The 22,871-nt window shown below is 40.5% G+C and overlaps 1 protein-coding gene across 4 annotated transcripts in view; it reads right to left on the minus strand.

Moving 5' to 3' along the window:
• ptprub (protein tyrosine phosphatase receptor type Ub) overlaps positions 1-22,871 on the minus strand; it is a 119,636-nt gene that overhangs the window by 35,045 nt on the left and 61,720 nt on the right. For all 4 annotated transcript variants that reach the window (XM_061288676.1, XM_061288674.1, XM_061288678.1 and 1 more), the window contains 7 exons: positions 18,528-18,609; positions 16,091-16,206; positions 14,657-14,831; positions 10,978-11,271; positions 4,704-5,021; positions 3,276-3,385; positions 1,174-1,375 (listed from right to left, as the gene is read on the minus strand). In XM_061288676.1, the coding sequence (XP_061144660.1) occupies positions 1,174-1,375; positions 3,276-3,385; positions 4,704-5,021; positions 10,978-11,271; positions 14,657-14,831; positions 16,091-16,206; positions 18,528-18,609 (1,297 nt within the window). The remainder of the gene's footprint in view (positions 1-1,173; positions 1,376-3,275; positions 3,386-4,703; positions 5,022-10,977; positions 11,272-14,656; positions 14,832-16,090; positions 16,207-18,527; positions 18,610-22,871) is intronic.

The following is a 22,871-nucleotide window of genomic DNA, read 5'->3' on the forward strand; positions in this document are numbered from 1 at the left end:
GTATGTACACGTGTGGTTACGCAGCAATGGCTATAGTTTGCAGAACGTTAGCATCGCTAAAGTGTTCAGTGATTGCAAGCGAATTCAAGTAAATAGGGCCAGCAGAGGGAGTTGAGGAAATCTCTACAAAGACTTTTGGGCATTTTCTACAAACTGGCTTCTTGCCACAATTTTCTATGACATACAGCCAGGAGGTAGAGATTGTGCTTTCAATCTATAATTAAACAAAACGACCTCTCAGAAGAGAGATTTAGGCAGTGCGAGCGAGGCACGTTTAGCGTGCCTTCTCCCAGCGTACCTCAGAGGTGCAATGCAATCCCTAAACAAGCACAAATGCGCCATTAAAAGGAGAGAAAAAGAGCAAGGCCACATTTCCATCAGCATTAATAAGCTCGGAGAGTCTCAGATGTGACAGTCGGGTCCCGAGAACATACGCAACATATTTCTTTATAAATAACATTCAGCTGAGTGCTCTTGGTGATGTTTCTCCACAAGTTAATTAATGTCGTGAGGACAAGATGACAGCCTGAGAGATGCTGTGGAAAAATAGCTTCGAAAACAAGAAGGGGGGGCGGGGGGGGTGCATCACGAAAAGAAAAATAGAGTGGTGGAAAGAAAAATCAGTTGTTGGAATTTGGAGGTGAACTCGTTTGCTGCAATGATAAACAGTGATGGCACAAAGTATAGCCATTAGTTTTCACATTACTGCTTAAGAATGGGCATTTTGGCAAGGTCGGGTTAGCAGGATTTTTTTTTTGTTGTTGAGAAATTGGAGGATGCTATGCTCGTAACTGTTCTGTGATTTAAAGTGTAAACAAGGTGGAAAATTGAATGTCAAAAAGTGAAAGTAGAGCAACACAAAAGGTAAAAAAAAAACATGCAAACTTGTAATTTCCTGTGTTAATACTGTGGTCATACCTTTTCCTCAAAAAACTGCGGTGCGTGAGTATTTTCCCCAGAAAACATGATTGACTATGTAGCAATGTTAATATCTATAAATAGCATTCTCACTCGCCAAATAAAACTGTTTTAATTATTCTTCATTGTGATTTATAAGTCTGCCTGGAACAAGAAAAGCAATTTCTGAACATGATGCCTTGTGATCCCATCTTCCAAAATCTGCATAAGATGTTTGCGGCCAGATGGTACAGTGCAGATGGAGCAATACAATACCCGAGATGTTTGTGGTGATTTCAGTCAGGGCTGTCTGGCCAAAGCCTTTCCCCGTACGAGCCCGCACAGAGATCAAGTAGGTGGTCCCTGGGTGAAGATTGGAGAACATGTGATAGGTCTCGTTCTTTAGCTTGGAGACGGTTCTTCTTGGTCCTGGGACGTTGATGCCGGGATCAGACGACTCGATGCTCTGGTAACTAATCTGGAGGCAAACAGAAGTGAAAACATTACAAGTCATGGAACTGCCAACACCTTTTAAGTTGGAAGAACATCTGACAAGGATGAGGACAATAAGTACATTAAGACCTGTAAAGAAGTCTCACAAACACAAATAACATGGTGGCCATTGGGAATTTTGGGATCGTCCAGAACGGCCAGTCCAGTCAGGACACCTTATTTTTCTTCTTTGACAATCTTGACATGTTTTTGTGGGTCATTAAAAAAACAATACATGACATGGAACCTCCAAACCCAATTCAGGTTTTCTTGCTGCAGCACCTCGGTAGATGTGAAGAGTTGCCAAGAGTTTCGCAACGGTCCACTTAAGTTGCTTTTGGACACATCGCTCAAGTGTGCAGTGGGCTTGAGATACCACTCGAGCCACAGATTTACTGATTATCCCTAGAAGAGCTTTTAATGGTGCTGGAAAAAGAATCCTGCTGAGCAAGGAGAACTTGAAGGCTTGTAATACAGTCGATGGGCTCAGGCGGGAGTTTAGTGTGAGTAAAATGAGAATTTCTATACCTCTATCATATTCACAGTCAGCTGAAGGAGATCCACAAGCAACAATCGACTGCACTTCCAAGTTATTATGCAAATTATTCTAAAATTCAAGAAGAAGCTGCCGAAAAAAAAAGTTCAATAGATACAAGAATGCAAAGTGGCAATCAGAGCTCCTAAGCTAAAATGTAACTATTCAAATTCGATTCTTCTCTAACAGTTGATTAAGTTGAAATTATGCTGAGGGCCATTTGAAATTGGACAATTTAGAAAAATTTGGGAAAAACATAATTTGCATACTTTACAAAGAGGTCTGTCATAGCGCAAATATTATCTTTAAAAGAACGTTACAAGGAAGCAGAGGCAGGTAAACTTCGCTCGACAAGATGGCCGACAGCAAGATGGCCGACAGCATCACAAATCTATTTCTATTCTTATCTATTAATGAGGCTGGCTGTGGTTTATGCTTCCAATCCAATTTTATGATATATTGTCAGTGAGAAGAAATGAACGCAACTAATTTATACAAGCTCAGTGAATCAGAGACGGTATAGAGAGAATACATTTTTTATCAAAGGTACAAAATGTGCATCAATTTTTGATACCACTTATCGTCATTACATCTCAGCTGATTTGGGGCGGGTCAAACCTAGGGAATGATTGCCAGCCAATCACAAGGCCTTCCAGACAAACAATGAATGTTGATGAGCGGCGTTGTACTGAGCAGCCAATATAAGCATAATGCACATACACTGTTTATCACTTTATACTTTAAGTTCTACGGTCTTTGCAATCGCTGGTCCCCTTCGGTGGTACTGCTTCCCAAAAGATGTAGATTGAATTCCAAATGTTGTGTCCTTAAAGGCATTTTGTCTTTGGCAGCTCCACTGTAATTAGTTTGAGCTTGGAAACTGGCGATTTTGTCTTTTCATCTGCAGTATGTCAGGAGTTAAAATTCTGGTGGGTGCAAAATGTGCACTAATAGATAAGTCGCCATCACTGGTTGCAGCAGAGCAGTCGAGCATTGTGTTTCTCCAAATGAAACCATGTGCAGGAGAGTGATACTATGGAAGACGTTGGGGTGGCAGGAACACTTCCAGAAACAATTACAAAAATAAACAATGGGAAAAATAATCGGATCGAACAGTGTAGATGCACTGTTATTTCTTGCCAATGGTGTAGTAACAATTTGTTCACCTTGTGTTGAACCAAAAAAAAAAAAGTGGTTTACCCTAAAGGACATACCAGCCAGCTGCGGGGAAAAATACAGTTACACCTATTCAGCAGAATATTTTTTTCAAACACATTTATCATGTGATCTTACAAAATGGAGTCAGCAGTTGTTTCTATCTATAGTGTGTGTGTGACATTACAATACACACCTCATATTGGGTAATAAGGCCATTGGGCTCAAGTGGCTCCTCCCACTTCAGGAAGATCATGTCATCCAATGGAGTGAAGGTCAGCGACTCTGGTGCTATGCCTCCTGGGACTGGCAAGACATTGTCATCAAAATAAACTCGGTCATATTCATAGAAAACACTTTTTTTCCTTGCAGTTGTTCATTCCCAAACTGTTTTGCCTTTTTAGCATGGAAAAAAAAAGTGATTTGACCTCAGTTATGGTGCCAATAATGTGTGAAAATATAAAGTATTACCCGCGGATGAGAAGGAAGTAAAGCGAGAGCTACCGAAGGGTTATTGGGGTGACAGATATATTTTTTGAATTATGAAGAGCACCTTTTCTTATGCTAATCCAGCCTGCCAGAACGCCATGCTCTGAATTAATGTATCAGGAAAAAAAAAAGGAAAAGTTACATAATACTCTTCATCTTCACATTATAACCAGCCTATGATGGATGAAATGCGTCGGCAAAAAGGAATGCGATGGTGAGTTAGAATGCTAAAGCAACCGTTTCAACAAACTGTAACCGTCTCTTCTGACATTCAAAGTAAAATTAGCTATTGAAGTAATTGATGAGATCCATCAAGACGAAATAACAGTAAGTGTGGGTGACACGGCGACAGCGGCGGCGTATACGTGAAGCTGGCAGGCGGCCATATCCTTTTGACTCGTACCGCATTTAAAAACAAATACTCTGCTGCCAGGATTTAGTAAACAGCAGATGGTAATCACTGACAGACAAGCTAATATACGATTCGCTTTAGTGGGGGAAATGTAATGTGATGTGATGTACTAGGACGCTTCGTTCAAGCAGACGTCAAAATACGACAGGAAACAAAATGCTTTTAAAACATTAAGTCGAAAACAAATAGAAAATAAAAACACATTTGTGGAAAGCGAATTCTAACAAAGCACAAAACGGTGTTGATGATTACCGTATTTTCCGCACTATAAGGCGCCCCGGATTATAAAGCGCACCTTCAATGAATGGCCCATTTTCAAACTTTGTCCATATATATGGCGCACCGGATTATAAGGCGCATAAAATAAATAACTCAGCGTTGCTCAAACGTTAATGCAATCACAATATAGTAACACTCGAAATAGTGAAAACAATAATATATCAATAACTCAACGTTGCTCAAACGTTAATATCACACAACACACAAAATAAACACGTAAAGCTTACTTTAATAAACTAGTCCTCATTCGCAAATACATATTGGTCCATATATAAGGCGCACCGGATTAAATGGCGCACTGTCGGCTTTTGAGAAAATTGGAGGTTTTTAGGTGCGCCTTATAGTGCGGAAAATACGGTATATGCTGTCGTGTTGTTTCTTTCAACATAATGTTTGTTTTGGGTTTTTTCATTCTTTTTCCCCAAACTCCTCCCTGAGACTTACTGTCTTCCTCAGTCTGGAAGGTGACCTCTCTGCCCTCTTTCTTGCCCTCCGGGTTGGCCAGTGACAGACGGACATGGATGCCGTGGTAGGGCGGCAGATCACGCAGCGTGAAGCGTGAGGCGTTGTGCTCCACGGCCAGGCATTCACGCACGGTGGTGTTGTGGCCGCCGCCGCCTCCCGCTGTTGTGTAGCGGTAGCAAAGGGACACTGAGTAGGTGTGGCAGCGTGTCACGTTGAAGGCTAAGTTCTCCCACAGCAGGGACAACTGCCTGGGTTGGATGTCTGTGGCTGTCAGGCCTCGTAGTGCACGCATGGGTTCTGGATGGGAAAAAACAAACAGGAAGCATGAGATGAATTGATATACAGTCTTCATAGAAATGTAAATTATCAGGGAAAGGTTTTCTATTTAGAAGTTGTTTTTTCTCAACGTGGCAATTTAACTTGCGACTCACGAGGTGGCCCTCTTCCGCTGTTATTACTGTTTGATCAATTCCTCGCCATCTATTCTACATGACAAAATTGTTTTCTTCAACAGGCTTTGACTTCTCGTACATTTAAAAACGGGCACAGTGAGACGTCGCTCCGGACTGGATTTGTGTTTTTCGTGTCTTGAATTGAGCATTCAAATAAGAACATACATTAGAAAGTTTGATGTCCCACCAAAATTCAATTTCTGACAATTATAGTTAAAAACGGTTAAATAGAAATCTGTTTTTATATGTTCGGGCTATCAATTTGGAATATTGATCATGAGAGTTCAACCACGTTACTAAGCCTGACCCGCTTAAAGTGTATTGGAAGGTTACTCCTGAAATGAATATTTGTCATTCCAGAGCAATTTTTAAAGATGTCATTTTTTTCCAGAGCCACTTTCAGCAGTCCTTTAGATATTTCCGTTCTAAAAACAGCTCGAGCACCAAACGCAACAGTTGCTCGCTTGCAGCTCCTTCTTCAGCACAGCGAGAACACATGTCACTTGTGCTAATTAAACAGACAAGCCCTGGTTTCATTTTTAACTATTTAGTCGTCCTCATTCTTTGCCCTGTGGTTTAATCCTCCAAAAAATTCAAGGGTGCTCACTTCTGCAAGACATTTTTATTGCCGGCTCATCACGTATATTTTTAGAAGAAGTTCGTAGCTGTGTTAATGTTGCTATAAGAATGACAACTCTCTTTTTTTTTCATGAATACTGAAAGATACACAGAGGCTCTTGTGGAGCAACGGACAGAAGCTCCAGTGTTCAGGAGGGCATCCCAAAGCCAAAGACATCCTCACCGTCAATGGAGGCATTCATCAGTTACGAACACAGTCAACGCCTCTTTTTGCCAAACAACGTAACCGTAAGACACTTTTTAATTATCATAAAACATATGGGGAATTAGCAAGGGGGCGGAGCCTAACAGGAGGGTGATACGTGGGGTTTCGCGCAAGTTTAGACGAGGTTATTAAGCTTTTTTGTTTTTCCTGACTAGTGCACGGAAGCTTAATAAGATGGCAGGTGCATCATTAAGCCGAAAGTTGTCGACTAATTTAATTTGAAAGATGCTCGCGAGTACACTACATGCAAATAGCCCATCTTTTAATGCCCTGATATACATAACTCTCTTTCTATATTGCCATGCCACTTCATCATCTCTTCACTTTCTATTTTATGCAGGGTGAAGCACTACAACAAGCGGGAAATAACATTGTATACAATGCCCAACTTCATTTGCATTTATTACTGCCTGTGGTAGCAATTATATTGAAGTAAAATGCTGTGACACTTCCAATCTAAACAGAGGGCTAGCTGCAGTCACTGGCCGCCTCTCTTCATTTGCTTTTTGTACAAGATAGAAAAAATGACCAAAACATTGGCTCTAACCTCACGCAGACTAATGTAGTGAAGAAAGGATTCGTAAACAACAGCGTGCATACAAAAGTAGCAGTGTCGAGAGCGGCTGCAAAGTATATCAGAGGTGTAATTGAGAGTCTGCACAGTCCGAGTGGCCTTTAAATGGTGGCTTGATAAAAGCGGGAGCAAACAGGCCACAGTGTGTTCATTGTGGCTTTTCTCAAAGTGGACATCGTGCCAAGCCTTGCCTCGTCCTATTTGTTGCTGTGCCGCGGGCGGCCATTCGCTGACACCCCGCAGCCGCCCCAACAAGCTCGAAAAGCTCAAAGCATCGTTTTGATCCTAAGAGATCCGACGTGAGATTGGAAGTGACAGGTTCTGTTTTGTTGTCTCGGCTAAAACTGTGACACGGGACAGCTACGTCGCAGCAGAGGAGGTGATTTGGACTGACTGAGTCAGACGAGGGAATAAACATACGAGGACGTTCGTGTCTTGTCTTCTATTCGGTGAATTCAAAACATTACAAAAGTGCCCTTACACGTGGTTAAGTTCAGAAGTATTCGGATAGTCAGTTTTAATAAATATATAGAGCAATATGTGAGTAGCGATTACTGTTATAGTCCTCAAAAGATGAAAAGGTTAATTCAATTTTATATGTTTAGTTTTACTGTTTATTCCAAGATAAGTACTATTTGTAATGTGAAAGTGTACAAACGGTGGCTGAGTTGATAATTCAAGTATTAAAACACTAAAATATGACAATATTTTCCATGCGTGTTTAAAAATAATGTAGCAGCGACCTTAACTTCACAACAAAGCAGCACTTTGGCAAATTTTGAAAATAATCTTCAAAAAAGGCTTCAAGCTGTTTATTGACACTCTCAGTCGAATTTTACTGTCACAGTAAACATGAAATAAGAGGAATTAAAAGAAATTGTGTTTTAAAAAATCAAAAACCAGATTAAAGATAGGCCCCATTAGCTTAATGCTAACACAGTGGAAAACTCCATTGACATTCTTTTAATTAGCATTATATTAGTGGTTTATGTTTATTTCTATTTGTAAATGAACATTTAGTTAGAGATTATTAAAAGAAAAAATGTGCATAACAATTGATCCTCCTTTGCCGTCAGCCGTCGCAGTAGTAATTTCTCAAATTTTTGTCCGGCTTCAGTCTCGGGTCGGCCCCATAACAAGTGGCGCTAGCTCCAAGAGCGGCGGGGTCATTCATGGGCACCTTCAGTGACCCAGAAGCAGTTGGAGGCCCATTACTGCATAGTACTTCAGGGACCACCTGGAGTGCAAATGCTCACCTATCCTCCGTGATTTACTTGAGGTGTTCCGGACTGTGCTCATACACTGTGCTGATAATTAAAGAAATGGCTCATCAAGCAGACCTGGGTAGCAGGTAGAGACCCATGTTCACATTCACGGAGATTAGTTTTACAGTACCCGCCCGAGGAACTGTACTGGTATAACGGAGCCAGCTACCCAGAATGATTGGAAGGGAGAAGACTCGGCATGGCGGCAGATTAGTCACGAGTGCTGGAGCTGCAAAACGTGCTTTCCAAAAAAAAAAAAATCCCTTATGCTCACGAGATAATTACCAGCTCACCACAACAGGCCCACCGTCAATTTTCTCGTGCTCAAACTTAATCAGGCCAACGGCAAGGGGGCGATGAGGATTGGGAGATCGTATGTGGGGTCAGCAAGGGGTAGTGTCGACCAGATGGTTGAGACGGTGGAGCTCTGAGGAGTTGGTGATTGCAGTCTGCGGGAAGGTCAAGAAGGTGAGTTGCACCAGGTGGAGAACTTTTTGCATCGTTATATCTCGCCGTACCAACAATGAGTGGATCACAGAGGACGTTCCACTATAAATCCACAAACAAGGTTCATAGAACCGAGCAGGAAAAAAAGGTTTGATTTCACCTATCCTAGTCTGCTGTGCATCCGAGTTCCCTTTTTATCAGTGTGCAGCAAAGCGCATAACATTACTCATCCCACATGGTTGAACAAACCAACGGCAGCCATTGAAATGTAAATGCTCATTAAAGGAGTTTAATGACTTTCACAAACACTGACACCAGCAACTATGAAGCCCTTTATTGCTTCACCTTCCTCCCCATTCACCGTGCACATTAAATGTCACAAAGAGAAAATAACCTCACCCACACATCAGCCTCCTCTCCTCCTCTTTTGTCCACTATCCCGTTTTTGGGCTGCTATTAACTTTCATGTTGTGAATGTTGGAGATGTGCATGCGAGTTCAATCATGGTTACTGATGAATGAGGTTGTTTTTGGCTGCGGGGACACAAGGGCGGTTTTAATATGTCATTGGGGAAGGTGGTGGAGGGGGGTTCGGTGGAGTCCGCTGGAGAGAGATTTGTGAGGGATGCTGTGTGGCAGCAAGAGACTGCTAGGCACAAAAAGAGTGATGACCATGAATGACATGACGACTGCCTTTGGGCTACACAAAGATCTCCGTTTAATGCGTGTCTGCGACGTACAGATATAGGCGGTCTTCATCCGTGTGTGTGTGTGTGTGTATGGTGACATTACGATGGCACACTATGCTAGCTTGAAGCATGGCGGTGGACTGCTGCTCATCTCCCCAGGTGTTTTGTGTCTACATTGACAGATGTGTCGGGAAGCGAGATGTTGGCAGGCACTGCAAAATGTTCATTTTGAAGGAAGCCCAACTGGGGGCGACCCGATTCATTTCGCAATATAATCGACAATTATTCAGAATATGCGCAACATGGTGTCCTAGAGGTTAATCGTTCTGCCTCGCAGTCAAGAGGTACGGGTTTGAATTTCGATCCGGAATATATTGTGCAAACAAGATAAAAAATTCGCCCAACTGGGGGCAACCCCGATTCATTTCGCAATATAATCGACAATTGTTCAGAATATGCGCAACATGGTTTCTTAGAGGTTAATAGTTCTGCCTCGCAGTCAAGAGGTCCAGGTTCGAATCTCGATCCGGAATATATTGTGCAAACAAGATAAAAAATGTGCCCAACTGGGGGCAACCTGATTCATTTCGCAATATAATCTACAATTATTCAGAATAAGCGCAACACGGTTTCTTAGCGGTTAATCTTTCTTCCTCGCAGTCAAGAGGTCCAGGTAGGGATCTCGATCCAGAATATATTGAGCAAACGAGATTAAAAATTTGGTCCATATCCAAGAGAACAGCTGCTCAAATAAATATGTTCAGCTAAAGACACTGGGCTCAATGCAAGTCTTTTAATTCTTCATTCCCAAAACCATCAAACCTGGAAATTCTCCAAATGTTGCTAGTGTGTCATTTATTTGACTAAAAAAAAAATGTCCTTCAGTAGATAGCAAAGGTGACAGCTTTGGGTCGACTAATATAGTCAGCCAGCTCTTATCTTTCAAATAAGCGTCAAATCGATATGACCATGCTGCCAAGAGGAAGTCTCCTATTCTGCGCTTTCAGCTCCAGAGTTAGGAGAACGTTAGCGATAGTAAATGTAGCCTTTTCTAAGGAGATAAGTGTGTCACAGTGAACGAGTCCAAACTTGTCAATCACTTCCCCTGATTGAATTTTACCCCATGGTCACAATACAGCACTTTAATTTTAGATATCGGTGGGGAGTTGGTATTGAGATGATGATCTTGCCTTTGATCCTTAAAATCAATCATCTTTCACTGGAGCAGAGTTTAGTCGAGGCATATTTAGTGCAACTATAGCTTCTTTTTTTTTCTTGAACCAATTTCTGAGTTAGCAAGTTCCATGTGAGTCACTGTATGATATCAAGAACTCCGCGTGGTGTCTTTTATACACAATTGAAGCCTGGCAAACGAAAAAAATCACTCTCGAAATCACTACCAGAAAATCTACAACGAACAATTATGTCAATAAATAATGACACAGAACATTTATCATTATCTAGATAATATGCATGATGACATACCGTATTTTCCGCACTATAAGGCGCACCTAAAAAAGCCGACAGTGCGCCTTATAATCAGGTGCGCCTTATATATGGACCAATATTGAGCCACTATAGCAGGTATGTCCAAAGTCCGGCCCGCGGGCCAAATTGTATATATCTTATATATGGACAAAGTTTTAAAAATGGGCCATTCATTGAAGGTGCGCCTTATAATCCGGTGCGCCTTATAGTGCGGAAAATACGGTGCAAATAAAATTGAACTTTTGTTTCGATATTCCTGCCGTATTAAAAAGTGGGCTTGAAATCCAATAACACATGCAAAAAAAAGTCTACGTTGGATTTTGTGTTTCCAACGCACGCTTATAACAGCTGTCAAGAACAACGGCAATCCCGTATTTGTATTCAGACGTCAACTGATTTGCAGTAGAAATGCCTGCACGTGTCATTGCAACACACTCCTGAACTTTCTTTCAGAGATCACACAGGCATGACTTCAAAATTATAAGGTGAACTCACCAGCGCACTTGGTCCTGCTGACTAGCGGAGGTCCGGGTGGGCCTGTGCCGCCTTCTCCCGGCCGAGTCAACAGCACACTGATGTGGTATTCGGTGTCGGGATCCAGGTGCCACAGCTTGTAGGTCACCATGTTCACTCCGTGCACCTCGGACCATGGAGACTGGCTGGCCCGATACTCAATCTCTTTCCGAATAATGGGCCCATCTCCAAGGATGGAATTGGTGTTGAGCTGGACGATTAGGTAAGTGGAGCCAGCACGCAGCAGCTGAGGTGGCGCGATAGGGGAAGGTGGTACTGTTTAGAAACAGAAGAAAAAGATCAATTCAACTGGTGAAAGAATTTTGACGCCGTTTGGCTAATTGGACTCCTCATCAACGCCGCTGAGAATGACTAAATGGGCCCTAAGGGACTGAAGGATGCGAGTAGGTCATGCTACGTTCAAATAGCAGATTAGTCACGGCGATTAACAAGGCCTTCACAAACCCGCACACATTAAGCAGAGCGGGGCGGGGGGGGGGACAGGTGTGAAAACAATCAAACAACCTTTGCCACAGAAAAATTAGGCGCCCTTCATCCGTTCCACCATAAAAGACGAGTGTCTCCTTACTGTCAGTTGAGATTGCCAACTGGGGATTAATTTCAAACCCAACGGTCAGTTACTCGCACATCTAAGCTGCTGAACAATTACACGGGCGATGGTGTAAGGAAAGGAAGGCAGCGCAAAAGGGAATGAGGACAAAGCACAAGAAAAGATCACAGTGAGATGTGTGGCTGTGACTAATCTGTCATTCCAGCGGAGGCGCCCCTGTCTGTTGAGGGCCCTTTCTTAACAGGATTTATACGTCGCTAGAGAACCCCATTTTTACTCCTACAGCTTCTCATCTTTGAGGCGTCAATATCTGAACCTAAATGCAAAACCAAATTTCATCCGCAGTATGAATAACGGGAGAATGGTGTGGGCACAAAATCACTTTGATGGCTGCAGACCAGATAAATAAATCCACACTATACTATCCCATACCATACTATCCCATACCATACCATACTATCCCATACCATACCATACTATCCCATACCATACCATACTATCCCATACCATACTATCCCATACCATACTATCCCATACCATACTATCCCATACCATACCATACCATACCATACCATACCATACCATACCATACCATACCATACCATACCATACCATACCATATAGAGATGCACCGATCCGATATCTGGATCGGATATCGGTCCCGATATCAACAAAATAGATGGATCGGGTATCGGAAAATACAGCCGATCTGTGAGCCGATACTTTCCTTAATCTATTGGGACGCGGGCTACGTCATACGCTAGCAGCACGTGTGCCGCATGCCACGAGAGTTTTCTAAACAAACGCAAACATGGAGCGAACGTTCGCTTCTCTTCTAAGCGGACGTCAAACCCTGCGCGTTCGCTTCTCTTCGGGTTGCTAATGGGACGTCAAAGGCTGCGCGTTCGCTTCTCTCCCGAATTGGGGGGGGGGGGGGGCTAATCGGATGTCAAACGCTGCGTGTTCGCTTCTCTTCCGGGGGGGTGTTAATGGGACGTCAAACGCTTTGTGTGGCGGGCTCCATCTAGTGTGGAAACTGAGAAGCTGAGCTCAAGCTTCTTGTGCGGGTCATATTCAATTATGTTTTCAGAATTTGCTGCGGGCCAATAAAAACTGGACCGTTAGTTTGGACACCCCTAATTTAGAGCAGAGAACTGTGTAGTCTGCCTGATGCCATTGCCTTTGGTCTTTTCTGTTCCACATGTAGAGTTATGTAGCTTCTTAAATAAAATCGGAATTATTATTTCAGTGAGTTCAATTATTAAATTGAACTCACTGAAATACAACGACCTAGTCGACTTTAAAACCATCCAACTCATGTACAAAATAAAAAATAATCAATTACCAAACAGTATCCAGAGGTTGTTTGAGTGGAGGGAAAGTACCCATTATTTAAGAGGAACACGTATGTTTAAAAGAGATTTGGTGAGAACAAACTTAAAGTTACATTGTATAACAGTTAGAGGTGTGGAACTATGGAACACCAGCAGTGACGAATTAAAGAACTGTAGTACCTTACCTAAGTTTAAAAAAATGTATAAGGACAAAATATTGACGGGATACCGTAACATGCTGTGAAGTTGTTTAAGTTGATTTGTATTTTAATGAGAAAATATATGGTATATATATGTATGTATATGTGTATATATGTGTATATATATGTATGTGTATATATATATATATATGTATGTGTGTATGTATGTATATATATATGTATATATATATATATGTATGTTTTTTTTTTCTTTCTTTAATATATTGACTATGGACAAATTCTTGACAGAATTAAATAGAAACATGTAGTTACATGGGGTAGAGTCAGATAAGCTTAGGCTTCCTTCTACTCCCTTTTTGAACAAATATGATTTTACGATAAAGGAAAATTATGATGCAATATCTTTTTTCTTTTATATTCTATTGTATTATGGAGTTATCATTTTTCTGTATTTTTATTTTTTTCTTGTATTTCTTTAATGTTCGAAATAAACGTTTAAAAAAAAAAATCAACCATAATATCGGATCGGTATCGGGTATCGACCGATACGCAAAGCCACGGCATCGGTATCGGTATCGGAACTGAAAAAGTCGGATCGGTGCATCTCTAATACCATACTATACTATACTATACTATTATGTAATATTATGTCATATTATTGTATATTATGGTATATTATGTTACCATTATATTATATTATATTATATTATATTATATTATATTATATTATATTATATTATATTATATTATATTATATTATATTATATTATATTATATTATATTATATTATATTATATTATATTATATTATATTATATTATATTATATTATATTATATTATATTATATTATACCAGCAGCAATGTTAAAAATAACAGATATACTAAAATTCATAACAAGCTTTAATCTTTGTTGGGATTCTCAGTGTGGAAACTTCTGTTTCTTCCCAAATTGTCTCCATCAGGAGTGCCCAAACTTTCAGAAACTGAGATCTACTTATTGGTTACCGCTACATGTGAAGTCTGACCACTTTGACACACACTTCCAAAATTTGAGCTTGGTATGAAAAAATGTAGTGCTAAAGGTCAGCAAAGGGAAAGAAAAGTGAGTGTGACATTCTTATTTCCAAGTTCTCATTGTAGCGGAAGCTTGATATGTTTTGCCAGCAAACCACCTCACAGTCATGTCATTACTATGCTGTCAAAGTGGTGTCAGGCTGTGGGGTTGGAGTGACTAATGGGACTGAGGTCACCATCTGTGGTACATGATATGACAGGACTGCAGGAGACCAAGTCAAGTGAGCAGCTTTATGACAGGAGACGACGACGGGCAGCCACTTTGATACCAACTCAGACGTATATGTCCGGGAGACTGAATTTTCCAACCAAAGGCTTTCCACGTAAAGTGGCCCCGAGTCGCCAATCAAATCTTTGAACATGGGTTTAGCATTTCCAAACTGGAACTTCAATGAACTCATGTCCAACATCTTTTAATTCTCTCTATTTTATATATCAACCATCATTCTTTTCTCTCAAACATGAGAAAGAAAGAAAAAAATAATATTAGTGACCCCAGGACAAAGGAGATAAAGCTTTACCTTTTACGATGAGTTCTGCAAAGTTCGAAACCCCCGATCCCTTGGGGGACTGCGTGATGCAGCGGTAAAGGTCTTGATCTGACCTCTGGACGCTGTCTAACTGGAACGATACCACAAAACGCCGGTGACTTAGGTGCTTGACCGTCGCACTGGTTATAATCTCCCCGTTGTGTCTCTGGAAAACATACATGGACAAGGTCAGAGAATGTTCAACTACTAAATGGCATAACGTGCCTATTAGAAATAGAAAAGAATTTTAAAACCATAAAATAGAATAAAGATCAGATAACATTAATTAATTGTGACCATTGCATTTACTGCAAAGAATAAATTCCTGATGACTAAGAAAAGACAATGTTAAAAAAAATAGACGGCTATCAATCAGTTATTGCATCAGTAATAAAAAAAACAACAACATTATCAAATATAAATTAGAATGGCATTTGTCTAGTTTATTCCTGACAAAATATCATGCATTCCAATGGTGGGAATTCACTCGTTAGACAATTAAGCATGCTTTATTAACCGCAAACATAATCCTATTGAGATCTTAGTAATTAGCGATGCATCAAAAGCACCATACTTTTGGAAAATTTATCATGATTAGATGATTACAAATTATGAGAAAATTCATTAACATGCTCTCTGAGAGAGAGAAAAGGTCAACTGAATGCTTTGTACTGACGCTTATCTTATGCTAGCATTAGCATGCGAGCATGTGGAGAGCAGCACAAACATTCTGGTTTTGCTTCTGCTGCTCTTACACTTAAGTCACAGACCACACAAACCACAAGACAACAAACACAGTCACTGAGGTTCTATGAAGAAAAATATTGAGACCGCAAGAAAAAAAAACATGGCTGCCTTGGTAGGCCCGCTGAGACCGTTGCACTATACATCAATAAATACTGCGCAACCCCCAAACAAAAAGGGAATATGTTGGAAAAATAAAACAAGGACGTAAGAGAAGTGGACTCAAAGAAAGTTACGATTAAAGTACAATTTGTCGTACTGCTGGCGAGCTATTATGTACTCAAAACTCTCCTTTAATTGGAACATGACTGATTGTTCTGTAATGTCACTCAACTAACATGAATAAGCCTTCTTTATATTGGAGTCTGGTTAAGCACTAGAAGTTCAAGCACATAAAACTGGTGCATAATAACACTCGACAAGCATTGTGAGGGAAAAAATAGGACTATTTTTGATGTCGGGACGGAATGACGCATGAGTATGAGTATAAGGAGTATTCTTGCGGATATCAATTATCCCGCACAATATAATGAGACGCTATTACGAGAGCTGTCTTTATAAATCTGCTTTAATAGTTTTACAAGACCACACTATGTGTCTACGAACAATATCAAGAATTTCATTTCGAGTCCAAGTCCAACAGGTTGCATACATTCATCGGTGGATAAATGAACCACTCACCTCCAGAAGAAATTTGTCAGCCTCGGAAGCCTTTCCAGCAGCCACACACTGGAAAGTTGCATTTTGTGCAGCGTTCACCTCCTCGTCCCCAAGCCTGGAGAAATGCGGTGCCTTATCTAAAACGGCGTATGGAGGAGAGAAGGGAAAGAATTACCTTTCGGCCGGCCACTCGCAACGCCAGCCCGCCCGCCAGCGAGGACACGTTCTTATCTGGGCTCAAACACAGTCATTTTCAGTTAGCGAGAACAAATCATTCTGTTTTGTGATGTTGACACTTTTTCTATGTACAGCAAACGTCAAGGTTTTTTTGGTTGGACAAAGTCCTTATCCTTTGGCATGGAGACATTTCTGGTAGTCCATTAAGAGAATAGAATAGAAAACACACCTGACTTCTCACTATGGTGTTACGGTGAATACGCTTTGGATCAAGTGTAATTTGTTCAGAGCAGAGTGTAGGAGGGAAATGTGTGAAGGGGAACCCACAGCATGAGCATTAATCCTCCACATTTTGACTAATAATGTCCTGAGCTGAGCTGTCAATGCGGAGGAGTACCTAATCCAATCTCATCCAATTTGGTGATTAACAATAGAGAAGTGAGGAGGAGAGAAGCCACGGCGAAACAAATGGCCGTGTAAATGCCGGTCGCGTAGCCTGCCATGTCTGAGAAATCGGGGAGGACGTGTCGACTCGTCACTCCCGATGACTGACAGGAAAAGATGGCAGAGTTACAGCCAAGCCGAAGTAGAAGGACGGGAGGTTAATGTTTGTTTCTCAATCACCACTGTGAGCTCTCTGAAGTACATCAAGGATATGGTGATGGGTTTTGATCTTGTTTAATTACAATATGTAATGAAAGAAAACACATAAGTAATAATACTGGGAAAAGGAGACCTTGAGAATCTGGCGGAAACTCTGAATAAGTCCCTATAGACCAATTACATGTAAAAAAAAAAATACTTCTATTATACACCGATGATCGGGAAATTTAACCATTGAAACATTTTTCCGCAGTGCAATCATCATTCTAAGAATAAATAATGCTCCAACTGCTATTAATGAGTAAACAGTAGAAGCTTAACAGGAAGGCTGAATAATCGGAGTTTCTGAGAAAAAACATTTTCTTATTTAAAGGTAATATTGTGTGGTATGTAAGCAAGTATATATATATATTATTTTTTTTTTTTATCTCTACCGGTACCAATCTGTCACTGTATAGTGCCAACGACAGCCGAGGAAGATTTACTGTCAGATTTGTTTTGCCATTTATGTTTCGGTTGTTGGTATCAGCAGTCTCCACAAGTACCCGATTCCTTAAAATACGACCAAATCGCTGCGATATATTTGTATTCGTACCTATTCAAAACAGTTTCACAGTGGACTTGGCTCCCATCATGTCCAAGTGTTTATCAGTCGCCCTTCTAGAACAAATTAGTCAGCTATGATCTAATTGCGCTTTGCTCTGATTGCTACAAATCTGATAAATACACCAATTTTTTTTTTTAAATAGGCTGATTGACGATGAATCATTACAACTCCACATAATGAGTCAAAATTGACCCGAAGACAGTTGAACAAAAGTATTTTTAAAAATCAGTGAAAAGTGCTTCATTTGCCAGAGAACAATTAATATAAAATGCGATTCACGCAGAACTTTTTTTTCCCAAAGTAACTTCTCCCATGGAATTCAACTTACTTCATCCCTCACTCACACTTTGTGCTGCCAAATCCTGCTTACTGGATGTCCGCCACATTGTGAAGCATGCACAGGTCTTGATGAGATTCTTAACTGTTTAATTGCCACAGTGGGAGCCTTCAAAAGACCATCTGTGTTCACTGAGAGGAAGCTAGGTGTGTGTAGTAGCATGTAGCGAGAGTGTAACCCAAGCTACCTACAATTATGACCGAATGAATCTTCCAACACAAATCTTTCCGAGCAGTTCACCCCGAACGAGCTGATGAGGATTTTCAGCGGTATTCGGAGCCGCAATGACCTTGAGAGACTCCGTCCAGGTGCTCAAGGGTCTGAATAAATGTTTCACCGCAAGTCCCCACGGGATGACAACACACTAAACCGGCGCCGTTACTTCCTCACCTCGGGCACACAAAAAGCCATAAGGGGAAAGACATTTTTATGAATTCCTTCAAAGGCTTTGAAAAGGAGATGTATGACCCGAAGCTCTCGACTCTGACAGCCAAACAAGAGATCATGAAAGTCTTTCACAGTAGGCCTTCAAAAACGTTTTTAATAGCAGCCGTCGTCGCGGTATCCCTCGGGATAACCACGATGATCGACCGTGACTTTTCTCCAGCCTATTTACGTTCCACGCGACTTTGAAGTACATTCTCCCCCTCGGAAACCGTTAAATTCTTATTTTTCTCCTTCAGCTTCTCCTCCCCTTTTTGTATTTGCAACTTATTGTCAGAGGTGTCACTTACAGCAAGGATAGTTGAGCACCATGACGTCATCGATCGCAATGTACCCTTGTCGCTCCGTGGAAACCGTAGCCTCAATCAGAACCTGCAAAAAAAAAAAAAGCAGGTTTTAATAACACCCGAGGCATCTTTTACATTCCGCCATTTTCAACGGACAACTGCTCCCTTTTCGGTGGCATTAATTACAAACTATTAAAACTTTGTTGGGCATCTGTTGACCCGCCCAAACAAGCCAGCAGGAACATAAGAGAGGTAAACAAGCCAGAAAAAAAAAAGATGGATCAGTTTTACCCGAGTCCGCAGGGCCGAGGGAAATAATAGCTTTATCAGCAAGCACACAATGTGGCGCATGAGTCATTTTACATCCTGAGCAAAGCCGTAACAGCACATTGTGCAGCTGACGCTAGGGAGGACAAACGTCTGTAGCTACTAACCTATGGAACAATAAGCTACGTGAAAGCCAATCGATATCAAATCACCGTCCTCAATAATAGTGTGAGTTATGAGACACGAGGGTGATCTTTGTTTTTTTTCAAGAGCCAAGGACGGCGGCGTTTTTTTTTTTCTTTCTATCCAAGGCGTTTTGATCGAAAGGCTGGCTTTGACTTATTACTTCTCATAATCCTCAGACCGAATGATTACGTTGTGGCTGGTATCACTAGCTTTTGGCATTTACTGTGGCCTCACACACACACAAGCAAACTATCCTCCATATGTGTGTGTCGCCTGCTAAAATATGTCATAAAGTTGAAGCTCAATCTGCTCAGGGATATACAGTACGATCACTAAAACGTCAAATAAAAACAAAGAAGTTTATTATCATGGGCGTATTCTGTAATAATGATACCAAACTCATTTGATTGAACTTTTAAATGTATCATCCACCTTGAAGGGAAAAGTTTTCAAAGTTTAGAATGTTTAATTGAAGCTAAAGTCAAAGCATCGGATATCAGATTGATTGTTCGGAATATTTCGCTATTAAACAGGAAATTTCCATATTGTTATTCAAAGCCACTTGATTTACTTTTTCATTCTTGGCTAAGAGAAATTGAAGATCATCGACCAAAAAAAGCAAAAATACAAACGAGTGACGTGAATAACATTTTGGAAAGATTGACCCGTAATATTGGCTTTTAAGAGAACTTTGAATGCACCAAGGTTAGGGGAGTTTAAACCAAAAAAAAAAAAGACTTTAGACAGATCTTTCACTCGACATTAGACCTGCCATAGAAATATTAAGTCAACTAAATATTATAGACGAAAGGTCAGGTGCCAAAGTCAATCTGCTCAGGCAGAAAATGCCAGAGGGTAAGAAGACAGTAGCAAACAGTCTTTTGAAGGAAAAAAAAAAAAGTATTTGCTGAAGACTCTTTTCATAGCCACAGGCTCAGCACAGAGAAAGAAATATTTTCAGACGCAGCCAATGTATTTCTATTATTTTTACGCTGTCATGTAGAACCAAGAATCCAGTGATTTTCTTTTTAAAAACATTTCATCGACTTTCCTAGACGCCTTCAAATAGCAGCTTCACCTCACAATGACGGCTCGCTATTAGTAAGTGCACGGTTTCCCGATAAGCCAAAGAACACAAATGGGTCCACTTAAACAAAATAAATCCTTTCCCCGAACAGATGGCCTTTTGCTATCAGAAAACAAAAAAAAAAAGTGGTTCCAGTTCGTAGCTCTAATTACCTTTCTTATCATCATACTTCCAAACAGCAGTACAATTTGCTATGCTACAACTCCATCAATTCAATTTAATTTATAAATAACAACTGCTGTGGTGGACATAATGTGAATAAAATCAAACTAAAATACAAGGCAAAAGGAAATGCAGTTAAGTTGAAAAACCAAAGACAGGTTTTAAAAAAATGGACAGCGAGGATGAATCTAATAAACGCAACGTGTACCCGAGTAAACGAAAGCTTCCCTGATATATCTGGCTGCACTTTCGTGATAATATTTTTTACACCACGCCTTTATCTGAGCAGACGTTGTTTGTGCTCGGAAATTGAAGTAGCCCACAATCAACAGGTGGAAAAAAAGAATATGCGGTGTAAAGCATAAAGTAGGAGAAGAAACGTTTAAACATGGAAGCAGCCCGTCTAGTTGGAAGACTTGGAGGGCTGGATAACATTGTAAATATTTGATGGGATGATTCTCTTGGTAGTTGAAGGGGCCGGAAAAGAGGGGAAAGGGTGCATGCTATCCCAGATACATTTTCTGGTCAAACTTTTCAAGGTGAGCTTCATATTTCCCCCAGAATAATATACCGAAATCAATAATGCATAGTGAAAAGGCGAGAGAAGTTTATAAAGACCCAGGCTATACAAATCTACGGAGAGATGAGTATAATATTCTTGGGTATAAAAATCAATTGTGCAGAATTGACTGTTTCAATCGTGTCAATTATTTAAGTAATTACTGGCACCCAGTAGAGGTGCTGTTGAAGCCATCCAACACTATTATAAAAACATTACACAGTGCAGCCTGATTTTTTTTTATTTTATTTGCTATCGTTATGAGCGCATGCTACAGTGCGAACTAATTTATTATAGAACTAAAAATAGGATTTAAATGCTCTGGATTATATCGCATGAGCTTTGTTTTAGCGAACTTCACTATCTTAACATGCTAGCATTAACACGCACAATGCAACGTAAGTTAGGAACAGTTTCACAAATTTAAAGAGAAACAGAAACACAGAGCTTTTTTTTTTATATATTCATCAAATCCAAGTCATAATCGTCTTAAATTTCGTGATTACAGGAAAAGTATCGTGATGGCAATTCAAGCTGAATTTGCAATGTCATTTTAAGATATAACCACTGATTAAAATAGTTTTTTTAAACGCATCATGAAATACACAACAAAGTTTTTTTTGTGCAGTGTAAAAGGCTGCGAAGACAAGAAACAAGGCAGCAACTTGTTATACAACTTAAAAAATTGAAAACATGACAATTTAACAGGCAGCCAATGATAAGATGCGGCCATTTCCACCTCTGCTTCGCAAGAGTACTTGTTTAATGAAAGGGTAGTGCTCTCGCTGTCACAAATACAAAGCGAGTGCAAGAACTTAAAACGTTTTGCAAGCCGCAGTGAATACGCCACGGAGACAGTTTAGCGAAAAATCATAAAAACGGTTTTGGCTCCAAGCCCAGGGATTGGTAACATGTATCCTTTCAGAGGCCATAGAAAGTTTTTGGAAAAATTGTGATGCTTTCTACAGAATAATAGTGTTTGAGGCTTTTAAAAGTCACTCTGGGGTTTTATTTATTTTATTTTAGCATCGACCAGGGCATCACAGTTGTCATTTTCAGGAGTGGAGAATTGCACCAAACTACAGAAAGCTGTTTCAAATCATTTATTTCCCTTATTTATCGGATTCTGCACGAACCGTGGTGACTCGATTTGGGATTGGAGACGGCGAGGAAAAGCGATCAGAGAATCAAAATTTTGAATCAGAGCAAATCTCAGGAAGTCATTAAGTAAAGGGATTGTTTAATTTTCAAATAATCAAATTGTATTTATCACTTGTTGTACTGTCACTTTTTTTTTTTGAGAACTAATTTTGAATTTCATCGGCGAGAATAAGCGAGCCCCACAAAAACTGTGACCATGAACAGAAGACTCAGAGACAAAATCCCCGTTCCTCAATCGTGGGTGCGTCAAGAAATACACTCGAGCATGCAGTGTCTTGATCAAATGTACCGTTTGGTTATTCAGAGTGCTGGAGCCAAGTGCGTCAGGCTGTACAGATGGAAACGGTTCAAGCACAAGCTTCTTACTGCTTGAAACATAGGCTGCGTTGGAAAATTAATGGGAGGGAACGCTCTGTCTCTCCGAACACACACACGCTCTCAGCGTGGCGTCAGTCTGACACACAAATTCGAGCATGTGAATTATGAAAAGCAATACAAGATTTCAAAAATGTGTGGGTGGCAAAGCCATTGATAGCTTTGTGACAACATCTGGCCTTTTCTAAAGTTTTGACTGCATTGTAATTGTAATGGGATGAATAATTTGGCTATGTATTACAAATTGTGCAAGCCTACGCAACATTTCAGAAGTGTGAGCTTGGCAAATATCTATCCTTTTAAAAACTTATGACTGTTGAAGAAAAGAAGAAATTCAACTTACGATCATTCAAAGACTTTGGAGACAAAGGCCAGATGGAAAAAAATATGTTTTTGGCGTGCGTCTGAAAGCAAATTGCCCAGTCTTGAAAGCCTTTCACTCCGCCTCATATTAATCATTCTCTTTTCAATTGGCAGCCATAGAACAATTCTGACTCACTCGCAGAAGAGGTAATAACGATATAAGAGGAGCAACTTGTACAAAGCCAAA

This window comes from Syngnathus typhle, linkage group LG10 (genome assembly GCF_033458585.1).
Source record: "Syngnathus typhle isolate RoL2023-S1 ecotype Sweden linkage group LG10, RoL_Styp_1.0, whole genome shotgun sequence".
Taxonomy (NCBI): Eukaryota; Metazoa; Chordata; class Actinopteri; order Syngnathiformes; family Syngnathidae; genus Syngnathus; species Syngnathus typhle.